Source organism: Lacerta agilis, chromosome 14, assembly GCF_009819535.1.
Source record: "Lacerta agilis isolate rLacAgi1 chromosome 14, rLacAgi1.pri, whole genome shotgun sequence".
NCBI classification, from domain to species: domain Eukaryota; kingdom Metazoa; phylum Chordata; class Lepidosauria; order Squamata; family Lacertidae; genus Lacerta; species Lacerta agilis.
In genome coordinates, this window is record NC_046325.1 from 7,607,120 (window position 1) to 7,627,764 (window position 20,645).

General features: G+C 41.7%; 1 protein-coding gene across 1 annotated transcript; it reads left to right on the top strand.

Moving 5' to 3' along the window:
- The first annotated feature begins 948 nt into the window (after positions 1-948).
- Positions 949-3,905, top strand: LOC117059443 (vomeronasal type-2 receptor 26-like). The gene is made up of 2 exons (XM_033171185.1): positions 949-1,066; positions 3,010-3,905. Exon 2 carries the CDS (start codon positions 3,012-3,014, stop codon positions 3,903-3,905), a length of 894 nt encoding a protein of 297 aa, XP_033027076.1. The 5' UTR covers positions 949-1,066; positions 3,010-3,011.
- Positions 3,906-20,645: the final 16,740 nt, after the last annotated feature.

A 20,645-nucleotide genomic window follows, 5' to 3' on the forward strand; every position in this document is an offset into this window, starting at 1 on the left:
GATTAGAACTTCAACACCTCAAACCTTGGCAGGTAGTGTCTCCACGTTTGTCTGTTTTAATAATTATCATTTTACTGAATGTATTATTGCAATATGTGATTACATATTAAACCAGGAGCTTATTGCAAAGGCACACACAAACAACTTGAATGGGCAGAGGGCGTCCCTCAAGGACCAAGGTCTAAAGATGTTTAGAGCTTTCCATCTTATTTATAAAACCTCAAGTTCAAGCTGGAAACAAATTGGCAGCTTGCACAGGTCTCTCAGAGTGAATTTATTAGGGTCCCATCCTACTTATAAACCTGGAAATGCCTTATCAGGATTCAGATTCAATTTATTCACCCTTGTCAAGTAGATCACAGAGGCCTGTTCCATGTTCCAAACTCTCCTGGTCTCAACTGAGAAATTGAGCTAGGTGTCATCAACAGCTCAAGTGCAAAATCCCTGCCATAAAAGATTATCATGAAGTCTCCAAAATATTGCTATCTCTTTGAAATTTATTATTATTTTTTCTTTTTTCGGTTAGCTCTACCCATTTCTTCAAGGCATTTCATTTAACAACTCAGTTGGAGAAGCAGTGTTCTTCAATGACGAAAGAGAAGTGGAAGGAGGATTTGACATTGTGAACATGGTCACGACCTCAAACAGGTCATTCCAGAGAGTGAAAGCTGGAAGTGTGCATCCCAAGGACCTCGGAGGAAAAGAATTCATCATTAATGAGGATATAATAATGTGGCACAGAACATTTAAGCAGGTGGGAAGTTGGGGTACACTTTGAAGAAATATATATTAGGGTTCAGTGGGATCCAGATGCAAATATTTTATGCCCCGCCAGTCACTTTTCTCAATTAGGAGACAACCTCAGACTACTTGAATTTTGATGTTTGGTTTGTTTGTTTTTAAAGTTCAATTCTAAACACATTTCCTGTTTATGGATAGATGCTTCCTGTTTCTGTGTGTAATAACTACTGCCCCCCTGGTTATCAGAAGAAAAAGAAGGAAGGGGGTAAATTTTGCTGCTATGACTGTGAGCCATGCCCTGATGGGAAGATTTCAAACAAGATTGGTAAGTGACTATTTCCATTGTACAGGATTGAATAATTCAGAATATTTCTGGAAAACCATTTGCGCGGTCAGGCGAAGTCCCCCGTACCCCGGGGCAGCCCCTGAGGGAAATAACGACTCATGACAACGTTCTATGGGATTAAATTGGCCACAACTTTATTAATATTCAGATGTAGGAAGACCTTGGCTCAGGCATTGGGCGTTTATCCTTCCCAGCCCCCCAGCCGGGGTTCTGGGTAACTTCAGGGTTATCCAGCATGATTGCGAAGTGGGCTAGTCTGGAGAACAGATGTTCAAGCAGATAGCCCACCCACCTATGTTCGCTGCCGCTGGAAGGGGAGGGCAGTGACGACCCTGGGCGTATGGTCAATGCCTCCCCCTGAGACGCCTTTAACGGGAACCCTGTTATCGCCACCACAATGGGGGCGGGGGTCACCGCCCCACGCCCCCCCAATCCTGTAAATGACTAAAGGATTCCGCCCAAGGCCTGCAAGGCCGCTTCCCAGGTATGGCTCATGCTCTATTGTGTGTACTGTATAATCCCTCCTTCTACCTGGCCAATCCCCTGGCAACACCTCCCCAGCCGGGATTGGGCGGCTGCTAGAGTAGGTGGAGTCCACAGGTATCCCAACCTGGGGTAGGTGAAGCCAACCAACTGCCAGGAGCTGCCACCGTGATCCAATGGGTCTCCCCACGACCTCGCAACATGCGCACCCCATTTGATGTGGGGAACGCTCATTCCAATGCTTAAATTATCTTTGTTACCATATAATGACCTGGCTAGACAGTCATTGATGGAATCAGATTGGTTGCAGAAATCTTTCAGAAATTAGAGTACAAGAAGCATTCAGACTAAGGCAAACCTACTTGGCAAAAGGAAAACCCATTTAACTTAGTGGGACATCTGAGTAAAGTTACACTTTTGATTGCTGTTAATTATGCTTTGGTTAAGCCTTCCCCAGTCAGGTGACCTCTAGATGTCCGTTGGCCAAGCATGCTGTGTATGATGGGAGTTGTAGCACAAAAGCACCACATTGGGGAAGACTCCTTTTAAGTTAGCATGAAACCAAAGACAAAACTTATGTAACACGGCTAACCTAAATACACCAACCCATTATCATTTGGAGATAACAACAATGATAATTGCAAGTGTAACTCGATAAGTGTAACACATTTCCTAATCGCTATGGGTACAATTCATTTTTTGACAATTCATCTTTATTGATTTTCATATTTTTTAACAAATCAATATCATATTTAAAATTTAGTGCAAATATTAAAAGTTGACTATCCGCCCTTCTTCTCAGATGTTCCCAATATTTCCCTATAATACTCTGTCATCATCAGTAACTGGGCAGAGGAGGAATGACCCTTCCAGAGCAAAGGAAGACAGTTTAGATTTACAACAGTGTTTTGATGGAGTTCACAACCTAGAGGCAGATGGGGAAATTGGGATATAATAAGAGAGGAGGAGGAAGAGAAAACACCGGGGGGGGGGGTGACAGCTGATGGATACAGGGTCTTTGGAAAGCATTCCAGCCTTCCCCCTCCCAGAAGCTTTGAAAGTAGGAGAGCAAAGAGCTCAAAGACAGAGGGAACTTCTCATAGACATTGAGCCTGATAAAGGAGGAAGTGGAAGAGATGCGGTGTGTGGTGGACATTCACCCGGGTCAATGCCATTTTCCAAGAGGCTGGGTTTAATAGTATATCTCTGTAAATACAGAATAAAAAGAGGACGGTAAGAACATAACTTGTCATTGTATGTTCCTGGGCAACTGGCTGTGGGACTTGCTGGCTATATGTTCCGATCCAATAATGTAATTTCAGTGCAATGCAAACCAGCAGGTACAAGTCTGCAAAGGAAACAAAAGTAATGCAGACTGAGAAATACCCATAACTTATAAATGAATAGGAACCAAAAAAGGGTCTGTTTCTGTATTTCAGACATGAGTTCCTGTTTCAGCTGCCCAGAAGATCAATATTCCAACATGAAGAGAGACGGATGCATCCCCAAAATAAAAAGCTATCTGTCTTATGAAGAACCTTTAGGAATCAGTTTAGCCTCCCTTGCTATTTCTTTATCCCTGATTACACTGTGGGTGTTAGGAATCTTTATTAAGTATAGAGATACTCCCATTGTCAAAGCCAACAACCGAGCCCTCACCTACACTCTCCTGGTCTCCCTTATGCTCTGCTTTCTCTCATCTTTGCTGTTCCTGGGCAAACCTGGGAAAGTGACCTGCCTTCTTCGCCAACCATCTTTTGGCATCGTCTTCTCAGTGGCTGTTTCTTGTTTGCTGGCAAAGACTACCATTGTTTCTTTAGCCTTCATGGCCACAAAGCCAGGATCCAGAATGAAGAAATGGGTGGGGAAAAATGTGTCCAACTCTATTGTCCTTTCCTGCTCCCTTATTCAAGCCAGTATTTGTACTATGTGGTTGGCAACTTCTCCCCCTTTCCCTGATTTAGACATGTTCTCGGTAACAGAAGAAATCATTCTGCAATGTAATGAAGGGTCCACAGCAATGTTTTACTGTGTCCTTGGCTACATGGGCCTCCTAGCCATTGCCAGTTTCATTGTGGCATTCCTAGCCCGCAAGTTACCTGATAGTTTTAATGAAGCCAAGTTTATTACCTTCAGTATGTTGGCATTTTGCAGTGTGTGGGTTTCATTCCTTCCAACTTACCTGAGTACAAGGGGAAAATATATGGTGGCTGTGGAGATTTTCTCCATTTTGGCCTCCAGTGCTGGTTTACTGGGTTGCATATTTTCGCCGAAATGCTACATAATTTTGTTCAGGCCGGAGCTTAACAGCAAGGAGCAACTAAGGAAAAGATAACAATATAGTTCTCTTTTTCCACCTGGATATTTAGTGTAGGCGCAAATACGTTACTTTTTTATTGAGGGCCTTCTTGGTGGCTGCTCACAGACTTTGGAAATTCCGACATAGAGAAGTTAGATTGGTTCCCTCCTTGTTTTCCTTCAGCTAGGATGGAATTGGTTGTTGCCTCCCTCATTGTTTTTGCTTTCTTTGCAGCACCAATGTAACCTCTCTGGGGCAGAAGCCTGGGCAGTGTATATGGAGCTCCTGGGCTGCCTAGATGAGAAGACCCTCCTCTACAAGACCCTTACCTCTACACCATACCTAGCAACACCCCCCCCCAATGCCTCCCTTCTTATTGCTGCATTTAATGGCTGTATAGCAGGCTATTTTCTACACACACTTTTAGGCTCCTGCCTATCCTCCATCCATACAAGCAAGAGGACATATTATGCTTCAAGGATAAAATGCAGAAAGGCAAAAACGCTTGGGGTTCTGAGTTGGGTCAGTGAGGAGTGTGACTTAGGAACATAGAGAGGCCTGGAAAACCTAATTCCATCCCAAACTCCTTCCTCTGCTGAGCTCTTCGTTTCTAGCTTGGTTTTAACAGTGTTTATGGCTTATATGTTTGGGAGTGTTTCATCTAAATTGTGAGAGATATTATTTGAAAGAGCTATCTATATTTGTAATAAATAAATAAAATATTGGAAGATATAGTCAAGTGCTTATTTATTCTTATTCTTATTCTTATTCTTATTCTTATTCTTATTCTTATTCTTATTATTTCAATTCCTAGCTTTTCCTAACTATGCTATTGGTGCAGCAGGTCTTGCAATTCCCCCTCTCTCTCATTCTAGGCCAAAGCCTTCAGAAAGGAGATGTAACACCATCAGTGCACTAAACAAAGTGCACGAGCCAGTGTGGTGTAGTGGTTAAGAGTGGTAGTCTTGTAATCTGGTGAACAAGGTTCGCGTCTCCGCTCCTCCTCATGCAGCTGCTGGGTGACCTTGGGCTAGTCACACTACTTTGAAGTCTCTCAGCCTCACTCACTTCACAGAGTGTTTGTTGCAGTGGAGGAAGGGAAAGGAGAAATGTTAGCCGCTTTGAGACTCCTTTGGGTAGTGATAAAGCGGGATATCAAATCCAAACTTTTTTAAAATCCAGTAATGTCAAGCAATGTCTGGCAGTCTTTCCCCCTCCCATTTGAATTACAGTGGTACCTCGGGTTACAAACGCTTCAGGTTACAAACGCTTCAGGTTACAGACTCCTCTAACCCGGAAGTAGTACCTCGGGTTAAGAACTTTACCTCAGGATGAGAACAGAAATCGCATGGCAGCAGCGGGAGGCCCCATTAGCTAAAGTGGTACCTCAGGTTAAGAACAATTTGAGGTTAAGAACGGACCTCCGGAACGAATTAAGTTCTTAACCAGAGGTACCACTGTAGGCCTATTACATATTAGATGTTTTAAGATTAGATATTTTTCTTCTGAAATATAGGAATGGGGGGGGGGACACCTGGATTGCCATGTGAAAATGATTTAGAGGTCTTAGCCAGGGCTGGATTTAGGTTTGATAAGGCCATAAGCTCCTGAAGGTAATGGGGCCCTTTATATGTCCAAATGTCATTTGTCAACAACAAATTGTCGCTGTTTTTTGTGTTGAATATATCCTATATGGTAATTTATGGACCTAATAGGTGTCTAAAGCCATTTGCACATATTGCCATGCAACCAGTCCATGCAGAATGTAGGCACCCTAAATAATAATAATAATAATAATAATAATAATAATAATAATAATAATATATTTATACCCCACCAATCTGGCTGGGTTTCCCCAGCCACTCTGGGCTGCTTCCAACAGAACATTAAAATGCAATAATCTATTAAACATTAAAAGCCTCCCTAAACAGGGCTGCCTTCAGATGTCTTCTAAAGGTCTGGTAGTTGTTTTTCTCTTTGACATGTGGTGGGAGGGCATTCCACAGGGCGGGTGCCACTACAAAGAACGCCCTCTGCCTGATTCCCTATAACTTGGCTTCTTGTAGTGAGGGAACCGCCAGAAAGCCCTCGGCACTGGACCTCAGTGTCCAGGCAGAACGATGGGGGTGGAGACGCTCCTTCAGGTATACTGGACCGAAGCCATTTAGGGCTTTAAAGGTCAGCACCAACACTTTGAATTGTGCTTGGAAACATACTGGGAGCCAATGTAGGCCTTTCATTGGGTTCTAATAGTTGAGGAGAAAAAATCTAATCTTAAAATATCTAATATGTAATATTTAATATGGAACTACTGTTTGAGAGAGAAAAAAATATCTCTCCACCCATTTCCCCCACACCTTGCATAATTTTATAAACCTCTACCATGTCTTCCTGTGCCCACCTTTCATTCTAAGCTAAAACCTCCCACAAAACTTCAAATGTGTTACTTCCTGATAGTGAAATTTCTCCTTCATACTCAGTGAGAATAGTAAATAGTTAGTCGTGGATTGTGGGATGTATTCCAGCAACATATGGAGGGTCACAGGTTAACCACCCCTGTGTCAGGGCCTACTTTTTCTGTTGATTTTCTCTCAGCCTGGTAGCCACTCTTTGTTTCACTAAGGGGCAGAGCAGGTGGGGAGGATCCAACATGTTTTCTGTTCAGAGTGCTACTCAGAGATTCAGTCCTGCAGGTATCATTATCGCCCCCTGCAATTATCCATCCATCCAACCTCAAGGGCTCTCCAGAAAGCACTGAAATAAGCATTATTGGAAGCTGGGAGTAGGAACAAGAGGCTGACAGGGCTCTGCAATTTTCTTACTGGTAGTCCATGTGACTAGTTAAGGCTTCAAATCAGAGTGCTGGCCATCCCTGCATGCACCTGAAACTCTTTGGAGGCTGAAAGTAAGACTGCAGAGTTTCCTTTTTGGAAGTAAATATGCAAAGTCTGTTTATCTTGTTCCAGCCAGGATGCTGCTTTAGATAAGACACAGGAGGGCAAGCACAGGAGAGATAAGACACAAAGAGGAGCTTTGCTGCCAGGATGCTGTGGTTCATTGTGTTCCTGCTTCTGTTGCCTAAAAGGGAATGCAAAAGGTGTCCTGCAAATGATCCCTTCCCTATTCCACATGACTGGTATCAGCCAGGTGGCATCCTCATAGGTGAAATTGCTTCCCATATCATTTACATGTCCGAGGAACTTTTCTTCCAGGAGCACCCTTCTCAGAAGCTATTTGATGTTTCAGAGTATGAATTTTGTTCTTTTCGTACCATGTCTGCTTGAAGAGATAACTAATATGTCGTTCTCCCTGATGACTGGTGCTTCTAATTTAGAAGTTGGATTATTATTATTATTATTATTATTATTATTATTATTATTATTACTATTATTATTACTATTATTATTATTATGGAGGATGAGAGATTTAGGATTATATCCAGTGTTGGACATATTCTTAGAATACCCAAAGTAAAATCAATAAATTTCAATGGCTACAACTTTGGGTTGTATCAGAGTAGATTAATGAACATAAGTTAACCATGTCAATTAAAAATATAAGAAGCATCTGCTGGATCAGAACAATGACATTGTCTCACGGTGACCAACCCAATGTCTAAGGGAAGCCCAGAAGTAAGAGCTCCCCACTCCTGTGGTTTCCAGCTGCTGGTATTCAATAATAATAATAATAATAATAATAATAATAATAATAATAATATGCTGCCCATCTGGCTGGGTTGCCCCAGCCGCTCTGGAGAGCTTGCAACAGATGATTAAAAACACAATAGGACACATGATGTAAAACATGGGTAGGCAACTTAAGGTCCAGGGGCCGGTTCTGGCCCAATCGCCTTCTAAAACTGGCCAGCAGATGGTCCGGGAATCAGCGTGCTTTTAGTTGAGTAGAATGTGTCCTTTTATTTAAAATGCACCTCTGGGTTATTTGTGGGGCATAGGAATTCATTCATTTCTTCCCAAAAAAAATATAGTCCAGCCCCCAACAAGGTCTGATGGACAGTGGATGTGCTTTTACTTGAGTAGAATGTGTCCTTTTATTTAAAATGCACCTCTGGGTTATTTGTGGGGCATAGGAATTCATTCATTTCTCCCCCCCTAAAAGATATAGTCCAGCCCCCGACAAGGTCTGATGGACAGTGGACTGGCCCCCTGCTGAAAAGGTTTGCTGACCCCTGATGTAAAAATTGGGGTTTGGCTTTTGCTGCCCAACTCTCCATGGGACTCTGAGTCCCCCAAGTCCATGATTGGTCAGAAAAAAAGGATGGAGGCCAGATCCAGTGGAAAGCAAGGCAGATATTTATTTATTTTTTTCTGTTGCAATAGAGTTCCCTCCCTTCCTTCCAAGGAGGGAGAGACCCTTAACAAAAGTGTGCAGGAGCCTTTAAAGACTTTTGAAATTGCTCAAGCCCCTTAGCCAAAAACCACCTCAAAAACATCATACATACATCATAGAAGGTGGTCTACAACGGAAATCCTGTCTGACAGAATATCTGATAATGGTTGCTGATTGCATTACCCGGACAGTCATGCCATTTTTTGTGATGGTTAATATACTTTAGCTCCTGAATCCAGCTCACAGACTCACCCTAGTCCTACATAAACATGATCTTAAGACAAGATTTGAAGGATTTGTAAGTGAAAAAACAATGAAAAAGCTTTTCCCATTTGCCTCCCTTACTGCAGAGGAATATTTGAGGTCATTGGGGGCTTCAGGATTGCTCTCCTGTAATATTTCAGACATATGGTTTATATATTTAGATATGTGAGCATTTGTGAATATTTATTCTGTATTTGAGACCTTAGAATTCTTTTAAAAAAATAAGACATTAAAACCTTCCCTATACAAAAGTAAATTCAAACACTATCACTGAGAAAGCTTTTAGTTGAGGTGGGTCCAGGTTGTCTCACCACCACCACTAACATAATTTTTTTATTTGTACCCTGCCCATCTGATTGGGTTGCCCCAGCCACTCTGTGCAGCTTCCAACAAAATATAAAAACACAGTAAGACATACATTAAACATTAAAAAATGTCTTTATGCAGGGCTGCCTTCATATGTCCTCCCCAGAACAATATACTTTGTGTCCTCTTTGCAGAAGAATTGTGGTTCGGCAAAGATACTTCCCTCTGATACTGAAGAACTGTCCTCTGAAATAGTCTTTTAACTTTATTGGCAGCTTGGTGATCAAGTTTTACCAGCATGTCCTGGCCTTGGCATACACCATCAGTGAGATCAACAAGAACCTCAACATCTTGACCAATGTCACACTTGGATTCCACATCCTTGACAGCTACTCCAATCCAAGGATGACCTATCGTGCCACTCTGGACCTGCTCTTCAAATCGCACACATTTTTCACCAACTACAAATGTGACACCCAGAAAAACGTCATAGCTATCATTGGGGGATATAATCCAGATACCTCTTCTCTGATGGCAGAAATTCTAGGTCTCTATAAGATTCCACAGGTAGGATATATAGACGATGGATGGTGTGGAGACATTTCCAAGCTACACATTCTCTTAAAATTCTGAGCGTAAACTGTTATTGTTCTTGTGTTGTGGTTTAATTGTTTTATTATTTTAATTTTGACATAATTAATGCAAAATACAGAAAAACAAAAATAAAATAAATAGTAGTAGAGCCAAAAATACTAATAGAAAATAAAACTTAATTACATCTGTCTAGAACTCCTGCAGATGCAGCTGACCTGCAAAAGCCTAGTTTCACCTATTACTTCTGGAGAAGGTTTAATTTCTGCATTTTGGGTTATGTCAAATATTGGCTTTCTCAATGTAAAAGGTAAAGGGACCCCTGACCGTTAGGTCCATTCGCGGATGACTCTGGGGTTGCGGTGCTCATCTCGCGTTACTGGCAGAAGGAGCCGACGTATAGCTTCCGGGTCATGTGGCCAGCATGACTAAGCTGCTTCTGGCGAATGAGAGCAGCGCACGGAAACACCGTTTACCTTCCTGCCAGAGCGGTACCTATTTATCTACTTGCACTTTGACGTGCTTTTGAACTGCTAGGTTAGTAGGAGCTGGGGCCAAGCAACGGGAGCTCACCCCGTCGCGGGGATTCAAACCGCCGACCTTCTGATCGGCAAGCCCTAGGCTCTGAGGTTTAACCCACAGTGGCACCCGCGACCCATTTTCTCAATGTAGAGCCATGGAAATAAATGGTCATTCTGACACGGATAGGTCTGTTGATTTTAATGGCTCTATAATAAGTAAACTTATTTCAATGCAACCCTTAATTTTAATTATCATTCTGGAATATTGTTAAGTTTTTGAACGGAATATGAGAAAGTAACAAAATACTAAAGTTCCACCGCGTGTGAATAACTTTGGAAAAATTCATCCAAAAGAGTTATTAACTTTAAATTGTTCTAAAGTTTTAAAGTCTTTTATCAGATTTCATTTAATGGACTCTAATTTAATTTAATGGTGGACTCTAAACTTACCTCTATGAAATATGTGTATTACCTTGTAGCTCACTTACGGTTCATTTGCCCTAGAGGACAGACAGACAACACAGTTTCAATCATTTTACCACATGGTCCCAAATGAATCCCATCAGTACAGTGGGATTGTCCACTTGCTTCAACATTTCGGATGGACATGGGTTGGTCTATTTGCTGCAGATGATGATAGTGGAGAACAATTCTTACACACCCTGGAAGCATTGTTTTCCCAGCATGAAATCTGTTCAGCATTCACACTAAGACTCCCAGCACACAACAACTGGAATGACTTGGATGAAGTTGTTGCTATATTCTCAAGTATCCATGCATCTTTCTTAGGTTATGGAACGAATGTATGCATCATCAATGGGCAGTATTTGACAATGGCATGGCTGAGAGCTTTTATTGCTGTACAAGATCCTGGAAATACAGAGACGTCAACATTTAGAAAAGTGTGGATAATGACAACCCAGACTGATTTCATAACAACGAGCTTTCAGAGAGCCTTGGGTTTTCAGCTCTTCCAAGGTGCCATTTCCTTCACCATACACACAAAAGAGCTTCCAGAGTTTGGGGGATTTCTTCAGAACATAAAACCTGGCTGGAACAAAAGAGATGGTTTCCTCAATGACTTCTGGGAGCAAGCATTTGACTGTTCATTTCAAGATCTGAAAGTGGCAGTGAAGGCTGATGGGGCATGTAGCAGAGAGGAAAGGCTAAGTAGTCTTCCTAGGCATCTGTTTGAAATGGACATGACTGGCAACAGTTATAATATCTATAATGCCGTCTATGCTGTTGCATATGCTTTGCATGCCATTTACTCAACAAGATCTGAGCACAGAGCAATGGTGGGTAGCAGAAGATTTGACCTTCAAGATATCCAGCCTTGGCAGGTAGTATGTCCACATCTAAACTTGTGTATAGCATTGTACAGATACAATGTTGTAAAGGTTGAGACTAATTCTTTATGAATGGTGATGAAATTGTGGAATCTTATTTCATCCTTTTTTTGGGGGGGGATCATTCTTCTCTCACTGCATAGGTTCTTCCTTTCATATGGTCACAACACTCCCCCCTCCACAACACACTAATGCCTGTCAGTGGGAGGCAGGGCACTAGTGGAAGAGGATTTTTAAACTGCCTTCTCTGACCCCACAAATGCAAAGTCTCTGAATGATTAATTCCTCTAGAGCGAGAGGTATATGTGTATGAGGAAACAATTTTATTGAAAGCCAAAGTAATTATTCAGTGCACAGAATTATATGGCTTCCATTTTGTACTTTTTGATGCTACTTTTGTTCATGGAAACATTCCTACCTCCTCTACTCTTCTGAATATACCTAAACAAAAACTTCCCTCAACATTTATCCTAAGTCATTTACCATTAATAATGCTGACCCCACTATGTCTCACTAACTCTGCCACAACCTTTCCAACCTTTCCAACACTCTTCTACTCCAAATGCAACTTCGCCAGCATTCAAAATCACCATTAAAAACTCCAAACCAATCACTTCCAAAATTCAAAGCACACTCTCTATCTCTTATTTATATATAAACAATGTTTATATGGCAATTTGATGGCCTGCAGAAATAAGTAACTTAACTAAGTATCTTATCCTTTCTAATGTTTGAAAGCTGAGTGTGTTGACTTGGAGGAAACTGAATTTCTAGATCCATTTCAATCAAGATTTGAATCCAGTTTTGGCACACAAACTGTCCACCCTGTATGATTACCTCTTTCGGGAAAGAGGCAGGGCAAATGTGTGCCTGCTAATTTTCCTTGATCTCTCAGTGGTTTGGTATCATTGACCATGGTATCCTTCTGGAGTGGTTGTTTGAGTTAGGGGAAGGCGACACTGCTTTGCAATGCTTCTGGTCCTACTTGGATGGTTGATTCCAGAGGGTGATACTTGGGGGAGTTCTGTTTAGCCCCATGGATCATTCAATGTAGGGTTCTTCAGGGATCAGTTTCATCCACCATGCTGTTTAACATATACATGAAACCACTGGGTGGGAACATCCAGAGTTTTGGAGTACATTGTCAGCAATATGATAACGACCCACATCTCTACTTCTGTATTTCCCTCTTTCAATTAGCTCCATCTATTTCTTCAAAGTATGTCATTCAACAATTCAGCTGGAGAAACTGTTTCCTTTAATGGGAACAAAGGAGTGAGAGGTGGATTTGACATAATGAATATGATCACATTCCCAAACACATCCTTCCAGAGAGTTAAAGTTGGAAAAGTGGAGGATTCCAATGCTGTTGGAGAAAATGGATTCTTTCTTAATGAAGATACAATTGTGTGGCACAGAGGCTTTAACCAGGTGGGGGTATCTGCATGTTCTTGGGAGCTGCTCTCTTATCTAGATCTTTGGACTTTTACTGGTGGGTCAGGTCCACCATTGAGTCACTGTTTATTCTAAGGTGGATCACAACAGCAGCACTACCACCATACAAAAATATGGTAAATATTAAGAATATTAAGAAATGGGTACCAAGATCCACGGACAGAAAGTCTCTACAGAGGGTGGTGAATACAGAACATGATATCATGGGTTGTCCGCTACATGACATCAAAAGAGATTGTTGCCTTAGGAGATCAAGAAATATTCTCAGGGATGACTCACACCCCAGCCATCACCTCTTTAAACTTTTACCCTCGGGCAGGAGATATAGAAATATAATCAGCCATACCAACAGGCTAAAAAATAGCTTCTATCTGGGCTGTTAGGCTGTTGAACGGAAAATAACATAGCGCAATTGACTTGCGAGGTACTGTGTTGTTCGATATAGATTGAGTGTTTGGGGGGGGGAGGCTCGTAATTTCATTGTACACAGGTTGTACAATGACAATAAAGGTATTGTTATATTATTATTATTATTATTATTATTATTATTATTATCCATTAAAGGTGCATCTCTAATCTGAAAAATCTTCTCTACATGGATCATACAGGTGAATGCCTAATCTAAGGTTGTAGTGGCTTATCCAGATCTATAATATTAGTTCAAATGCTAAATATTTCCACTCATACTTTGAAAGCAAAGTTTTTTGTACCCTTTCAAGAATACTTTACTTAAATATAGTAGTTCTCTGGAAGAATCCATGTAAGATTTCCCCAAGGAACATATTTTGATACTTTCTGCTTGTATAAAAAGTTAAAGGGACCCCTGACCGTTAGGTCCAGTCGTGGACGACTCTGGGGTTGCGGCACTCATCTTGTTTTACTGGCTGAGGGAGCCATTGTTTGTCCGCAGACAGCTTCCTGTTAATTGCTTGAGATATCACTTTCTTGAGCCATGCATTAGCAGCTGAATAATATGTACAGTTTCTGTAGGGATCTTCATATTTATCTCTCTCTATTACAGTGACTGACAAAAACATAGATTAATTTTTAAAAGCAAAAAAAAAAGGGAAAACATTTCAGCATCCATCTTTCTTAGCAACTCTGGTGTGAATCAAAGGATAGGTAAATGACAGAGTGAGTGAGAGCTTCTACATATCTCTTCTGCCCCAAATCCCCTTCCTGTTTATGGATAGGTGCGGCCTGTTTCTTTGTGTAATGAGCACTGCCACCCCGGCCATCAGAAGAAAAAGAAGGAAGGTGGGAAATTTTGTTGCTATGATTGTGTTCCATGCCCCAAAGGGAAGATTTCAGAACAGAATGGTAGGTGATGTAGAAACCATTTCCCCAACCTGCAGCCTTAATGCATATTTCATATCCAATGACCATTGGGACTCGGCCCAGTATACCTGAAGCAGTATCTCCACCCTATCACTCAGCCCTATCACTTCTTCTCAGTAGTGGTGCCCTCCCTGTGGAACACTCTCCTTTCAGATGTCAAGGAGATACAGAACTATACAACTTTTAGAAGACATCTAAAGGCATCCCTGTATTGGGAAGTTTTATTATGTTTTAATATATGCTGTAAGTCATCCAGAATGCCTGGGGAAACCCAGTCAGATGGTCAGGGTATAAATAAAATTACCCTTACCCTTATCCTTACTACAAGTGATAATTTGTCCCAGTGTGCATGCAACCACTTGTCCAAACAATAATACTGTCATGAAAGTTTACTCATAGCAGGACACCCAACCTATAGAATACCACAGAGTGGTGACCGGAGAATGGGCATTTTCTGCCATTGCTCCAGAGCTGTAAAATGCCCTTTCATCTCCTGCATATGAAGCACCAGTTGCTTGAGGCATCTTGTAAATCCGTACCAACAGAAGGTATCATTACATTCTCCTTTAATTCACATTTAAATTTCTCCTCTTCTCATAGACTAAGCCTTCAGATGTTGTCATTAGGAAGTCATGAAAGATTATTATTGTGCATGATCTAATTCAAAAACAATAGTAATCTACACAGAACCCAAAAATCATGACAATAAACTTGATTGAGAGACTATTAAAATTCATTTTCATAAGAATAGTTGCAGAAACTTATGTTTTCAAGAAAAGATAAACACTTTCCCTTAAATTACACATTAATTTAAACTGTAATTGAACCTCTTTCTAATTTTCAGATATGGGTGACTGCTTCAAATGCCAAGAAGATCAGTATCCAAACAATAACAGAGATGGCTGCATCCCCAAATCTAGAAACTTCCTATCTTATGAAGAACCCTTGGGGATCTGTTTAGTCTCAGTTGCCATAGCTTTTTCCCTAACCACCACATGGGTGCTAGCAACTTTTATTAAGCACAAAGATACCCCCATTGTCAAAGCCAACAACCGAGACCTCACCTACACTCTCCTCACCTCCCTCCTGTTCTGCTTCCTCTCTTCTTTGCTGTTTATCGGACAACCTGGAAAAGTGACCTGCCTTCTCCGTCAACCAACATTTGGCATTAACTTCTCCATGGCAATTTCTTGTGTTTTGGCCAAAACCGTCACTGTAGTTCTTGCTTTTGTAGCCACAAAGCCTGGATCTAGATTGATGAAGTGCTTGGGCAAACAATTGGCCCAATGGGTTGTCCTTTCATGCTTGCTTATTCAAGCAAGTATTTGCCTTGTGTGGTTGGAAACCTCTCCTCCATTCCCTGATTTAGACATACAGTCAGTACCTGGAGAAATCATTGTGCAATGTAATGAAGGGTCAGTTGCCATGTTTTATTGTGTCCTGGGCTATATGGGCTTCTTGGCCATTGTCAGCTTCATTGTGGCATTCATAGCCCGCAAGTTACCAGATAGTTTTAATGAAGCCAAATTCATCACTTTCAGCATGTTGGCATTTTGCAGTGTGTGGGTGTCCTTTATTCCAACCTACCTGAGCTCAAAAGGAAAAGATATGGTTGCTGTGGAGATCTTCTCCATCTTGGCCTCCAGTGCTGGGTTACTGGGTTGCATCTTTTCTCCTAAATGCTACATCATTGTACTCAAGCCTCAAATGAACAACAGAGAACAACTAATACGGAGAAAGAATTGAAGAATCTATCCCCCCCCCCCAATTTATTTAATATATAGGTAAATGTTTTATCAGCAAAGACAACCACAATATTTAGAGATATTTCTCCCTGTCTCTACATCAGGTTTTTTCTGTTGCTTTTCAATTCCCAGCAGTCCACATTGCCAATAGCCATTCTTACCTAACTGGCAACATGTCTGAGTCCTGTGATATGTTATTTGAATTTAAATGATACTACTACTACTACTACTACTACTACTACTATTTATTTATAAGCCGCCCATCTGACTGTGTTGCCCCAGTTACTCTGGGCTGTTGTTGTTCAGTCGTTCAGTCATGTCCGACTCTTCGTGACCCCATGGACCAGAGCACGCCAGGCACGCCTATCCTCCACTGCCTCTCGTTGTTTGGCCAAGCTCATGTTAGTAGCTTCGAGAACACTGTCCAACCATCTCATCCTCTGTCGTCCTCTTCTCCTTGTGCCCTCCATCTTTCCCAACATCAGAGTCTTTTCTAGGGAGTCTCTCTTCTCATGAGGTGGCCAAAGTACTGGAGCCTCAACTTCAGGATCTGTCCTTCCAGATTTCCATAATAGGTCTATATCCCCTAAAATAATAAAACCAACAAAACAAAACATTATTATCTTCTGCAGTGGTAGACCCTGGCTCATTTTGTTTGACCATAATGACAGAGGCCCAGGGAAGATAGCTCAGGAGGCATTAGAGGAGATGGGCATTGGGGAGTGACTCAGTCCCACCTTTCACCCTATGAAGCCTCATGCATGCAGCGGTAGCATGCATCCTCCACTTCCATGGGTCATCAAAGGAGCTGGAGGTAGTTCTGGAAAGAGCTACTGTGTCAAAGAAGAGCCACCTTTCTTTCTCTCTCCAGTCAATATTTGGAGAAGGTGGCTCAGAAGGCAACGGCAGCTCCTGTCTGACACTACTTGACTCTTTGTTTCTATCATAAAGTGTTGAACCAATGAAGAAGTGCATGGGGAGACTGGTGAACACCACTGCATACAAATGCACAAATGTATCGATATGTAGATAATTAAAACAAGAGAATCATTTGCTGTTTGTTTTGCAACCATGGTTACTCTTCTCTGAGGTCAAGTCACCCAACAATTCATGTGTGGAAATAGGTATACAGGTACTCTGTTTGGGGAAAATATGACTTCCCTTGCTAGCTCAACACTTATGTAGGCCTCACCTTCTTGTCAACATTAACTTGTTTCCACAACGAGATCATGGCTTCTGCAGGTGCGGTCAACTTCCTGAAGTTATTGGACTCCCATCTCCCATCAGCCTCAGCAAGCATAGCTAATGGTCAGTGAAGATGATGGGAGTTGTAGTCCAGCAAAAACTGGTGGTGCACAGGTCCCCCTGCCCCATCTCAGGATATCACTTTCCTTTGGATTCTTCTTAGCCTGGAAACCAATCATTGACCCACTAAGTGGCAGAGCAGGCATGTGATACATACAATTCGGGGGGGGGGGGGAAGCAACATGCTTGTTGCAAAGAGTTCTACAGAGACCTTCAGTCTTGCAGACATTATTATCACACCCTGCAATTATCCAATTATTCATCTGGCCAAATCACCAGGGCTTTCCAGAAGGCACGGAAATCAGCAACAAGTTGTCATAAATAATTCCTTCCACTATTGGAAGATGGGAGTAGGGAAAGAGGCTGGCATTGTTCTGTCACTTTATCAACGAGAGCCTGTGTCGTTAAGACTTCAGATCAGAGTGTTGGCCATCCCAGCTAGTATTCAAGGCATGCCTTTGTAGCTCTCTGGATGTTGAAAGTAAGATCACAGAGTTTCCTTTTAGGAAGTGAATATGCAGACTCTGATTACCTTGCTAAAAGGCAGGAAGTTGCTTTAGACATGACACAGGAGAGCCAGCAGTTAAGGAGAAACTTTGCTGCTAGGATGTTGTGGCTAATGGTGTTTCCTGCTCCTACTACCCCAAAGCGCATGGCAAAACAGAAACAGTGAAGTGCCCTGCATTGATCCCTTCCCTATTCCACATGAGTGGTACCAGCCAGGTGGCCTCCTCATCGGTGGAATGACTTCCCAGATCATTTACACTTCTGATGAACTATTATTCCTGGACACCCATCTCAGAAGCTGTTTGAAATTTCAGAGTATGGATTTTGTTCCTCTGCTTCATCTGAGCTTAGACGGACAACTAATATGGGGTTCAGGTGAAACCCCACCACCACCACCACACACAATGAAATAATAAATCAGGGATTTTCTGGGGCTCCACATGTTAGCCCCCCCTCCCTTGTTCATGACACTATTGAAACGCACAGTGAAATAGTTGGAAGGTGGTGTACACACCTATTGATGCATCCTTTCAATGTTTAGGGCTGGTCTTCTGAACCAATTAAGGGGTCTGAATGAGTGAGGACATAGCTTTGGTGTGCTTTCAATTGCTTTTTCAGTCTTGTGCATGTTACTAAAACAATCGTTTCAGATTTCATTCTTCCATAACAGTAACTGTTACTTCTTTGCATAGTTGTATTTCCTTTTAGGAGGGATATGGATTTGGGGTGATATTCAGTGTTGATTGTGCTTGAGCTGACTCATTGACAGAAACGGCCTTAAGTGCATTAAATCAATTTACTTCAGTGGGTATAACATGGAGTTGGTCAGAGTACACCCACTGAGATTAATGAGTCCGAGATAATTGTGTTCATTGTGAATTTAAGAATAGCCTGCTGGATCAGCTTCTTGTTCTCACTGTAGCCAACAAAATGCCTTTGGGAAGCCTGGAAGCAGGAACTGAGCGCAAAATCACTCTCCCCTCTTGTGGTTTCCAGCAGCTGGTATTCAAAAGCATATTGCCTCCAAGAGTGGAGGCAGAATTCAGCCATCATGTCTAGTATAGCTTTATGCTTCATGAGTTCTAACCCTTTTTAAAGCCATCTAAGATGGTAGCTATTGCTGCTTCTGGTGGGAGTTAATTCCATTGTTTAACTATGCATTACAGTATATAAGGAAGGACTTCCTTTTGTCTGTCCTGAATGTTCCCATTTTCAGCTTTGGTGCATTTCTATTAGCTATAGTGTTATGAGAGATGGAGAAAAAACTTTGACAAGAATTTAAAAACGAGCAAATTCCTTCTAAAGGGCTTGAGTAAATAATTAAAAAGGACTTTGTATTGCACTGAAAATATAACACCATATAAATCTTTCTGAGAAGTACTCCATAATTGGAGTGTTCCATATGAACAGTGTTCCAAAATTGGAAAACCACCATTGAGAAATCTCTTTAAGATGACTTATAGGTAAGTAGCCATGTTGGTCTGCCATAGTCAAAACAAAGTAAAAAATAAAAAAAAATTCCTTCCGGTAGCGCCTTAGAGACCAACTAAGTTTGTTCTTGGTACGAGCTTTCGTGTGTGCGCATGCATGTAACTGAAGAAGTGTGCATGCAGATGAAAGCTCATACCAATAACAAACTTAGTTGGTCTCTAAGGCGCTACTGGAAGGATTTTTTATTTTCTTTAAGATGAGGCAGCTTTTCTCTGCCTTCCCCTCTCTTTTGCAAGGGTTCATGGGACAGCTTTTCCCCACGAGCCCATCACACAGACAAGATATTGGGCAAAACCTTGCCCAGTACTTTGCTGTAATCTATGGGCAACAGCGATGCCGGCCAAAGGCATCCCGTGCTTACTGTGCACAGAGCAAGGCTTGTACAGAGCTTAGAAACTATGGCATTAAATGTTGTATAAACTGTTGTGTTAAACAAATGATAAAGAAATTCATTCCTTTGAAGAGCTGTCCTCTGAAATAGTCATTTCACTTTATTGGCAGTTGGGTGATCAAGTTCTACCAGCATGCCCTGGCCTTGGCATACACCATCAATGAGATCAACAAGAACCCCAACATCCTGAAGAATGTCACACTTGGATTCCACATCCTTGACAGCTACTCCAATCCAAGGATGACCTATCGTGCCACTCTGGACCTGCTCTTCAAATCACCCAGATTTGTCGCCAACTACAAATGTGACACCCAGAAAAACCTCATGGCTGTCATTGGGGGACTTGGTTTCGATACCTCTTTTCTCATGACAGAAAGTCTTGGTCTCTACAAGATTCCTCAGGTAGGATATGCAGATGAGAGTGTGGAGACATCCACCAACTACACTATTCTCTTGTAATTATGAAAGTAAGTTGTTGCTCTTTAGTGTGTGTGCCTGTATGTACGTAATTAGGAGGCATATGAGATTACCCGTGTTTTGAATATCTGAACAGGAGAGTTACATTAATTGCATTGGGAATGTCAAATTTAGGGGGAGAATGTGTGAGTCAGCAGCAGTTGGAAGAAAATACTGCATAGGTGGCAGGAAATTAAAGAAGGCACATGGAGTTCACAATCCACACTGAGCTGAGGTATGGACAGGCCCTAATACACTCCCTAATAATGTATAAAGCTGGGTCTTTATTGTGCATTAATAATAGTCACAGTTGGCCAAACTGCGAGAGTATTAGTAATAGTCACAATTGGCCAAACCGTGAGAGGCAGTGAAAGATAGGCGTGCCTGGCGTGCTCTGGTGCATGGCGTCACGAAGAGTCGGACACAACAAATAGTCACAGTAACATTTCAAATTGCTAGTTGCTTGCTAGATACCGAGTCTAACTTTACCTGGTGTTGAAATGATGTTAATAATGACTACACCAATTCATATCAAATTAAGGCAATTTTTCAATAAATAAATTACTGGGTTTTAATCTGTTGTTGCTTAATTAAACTGTATTTGCCTACAGACATTAATATTTCAGTCTTGTAGCGTGTGACTTTGTCACACTCCGCATTGTAGCATATAATTATGCAAACATTTGTTAATAAATAGGGATGCGAGT

Excerpts from the sequence above, each read along its gene's own strand:
- LOC117059443 (XM_033171185.1), top strand. The coding sequence starts at position 3,012 with ATGAGTTCCTGTTTCAGCTGCCCAGAAGATCAATATTCCAACATGAAG.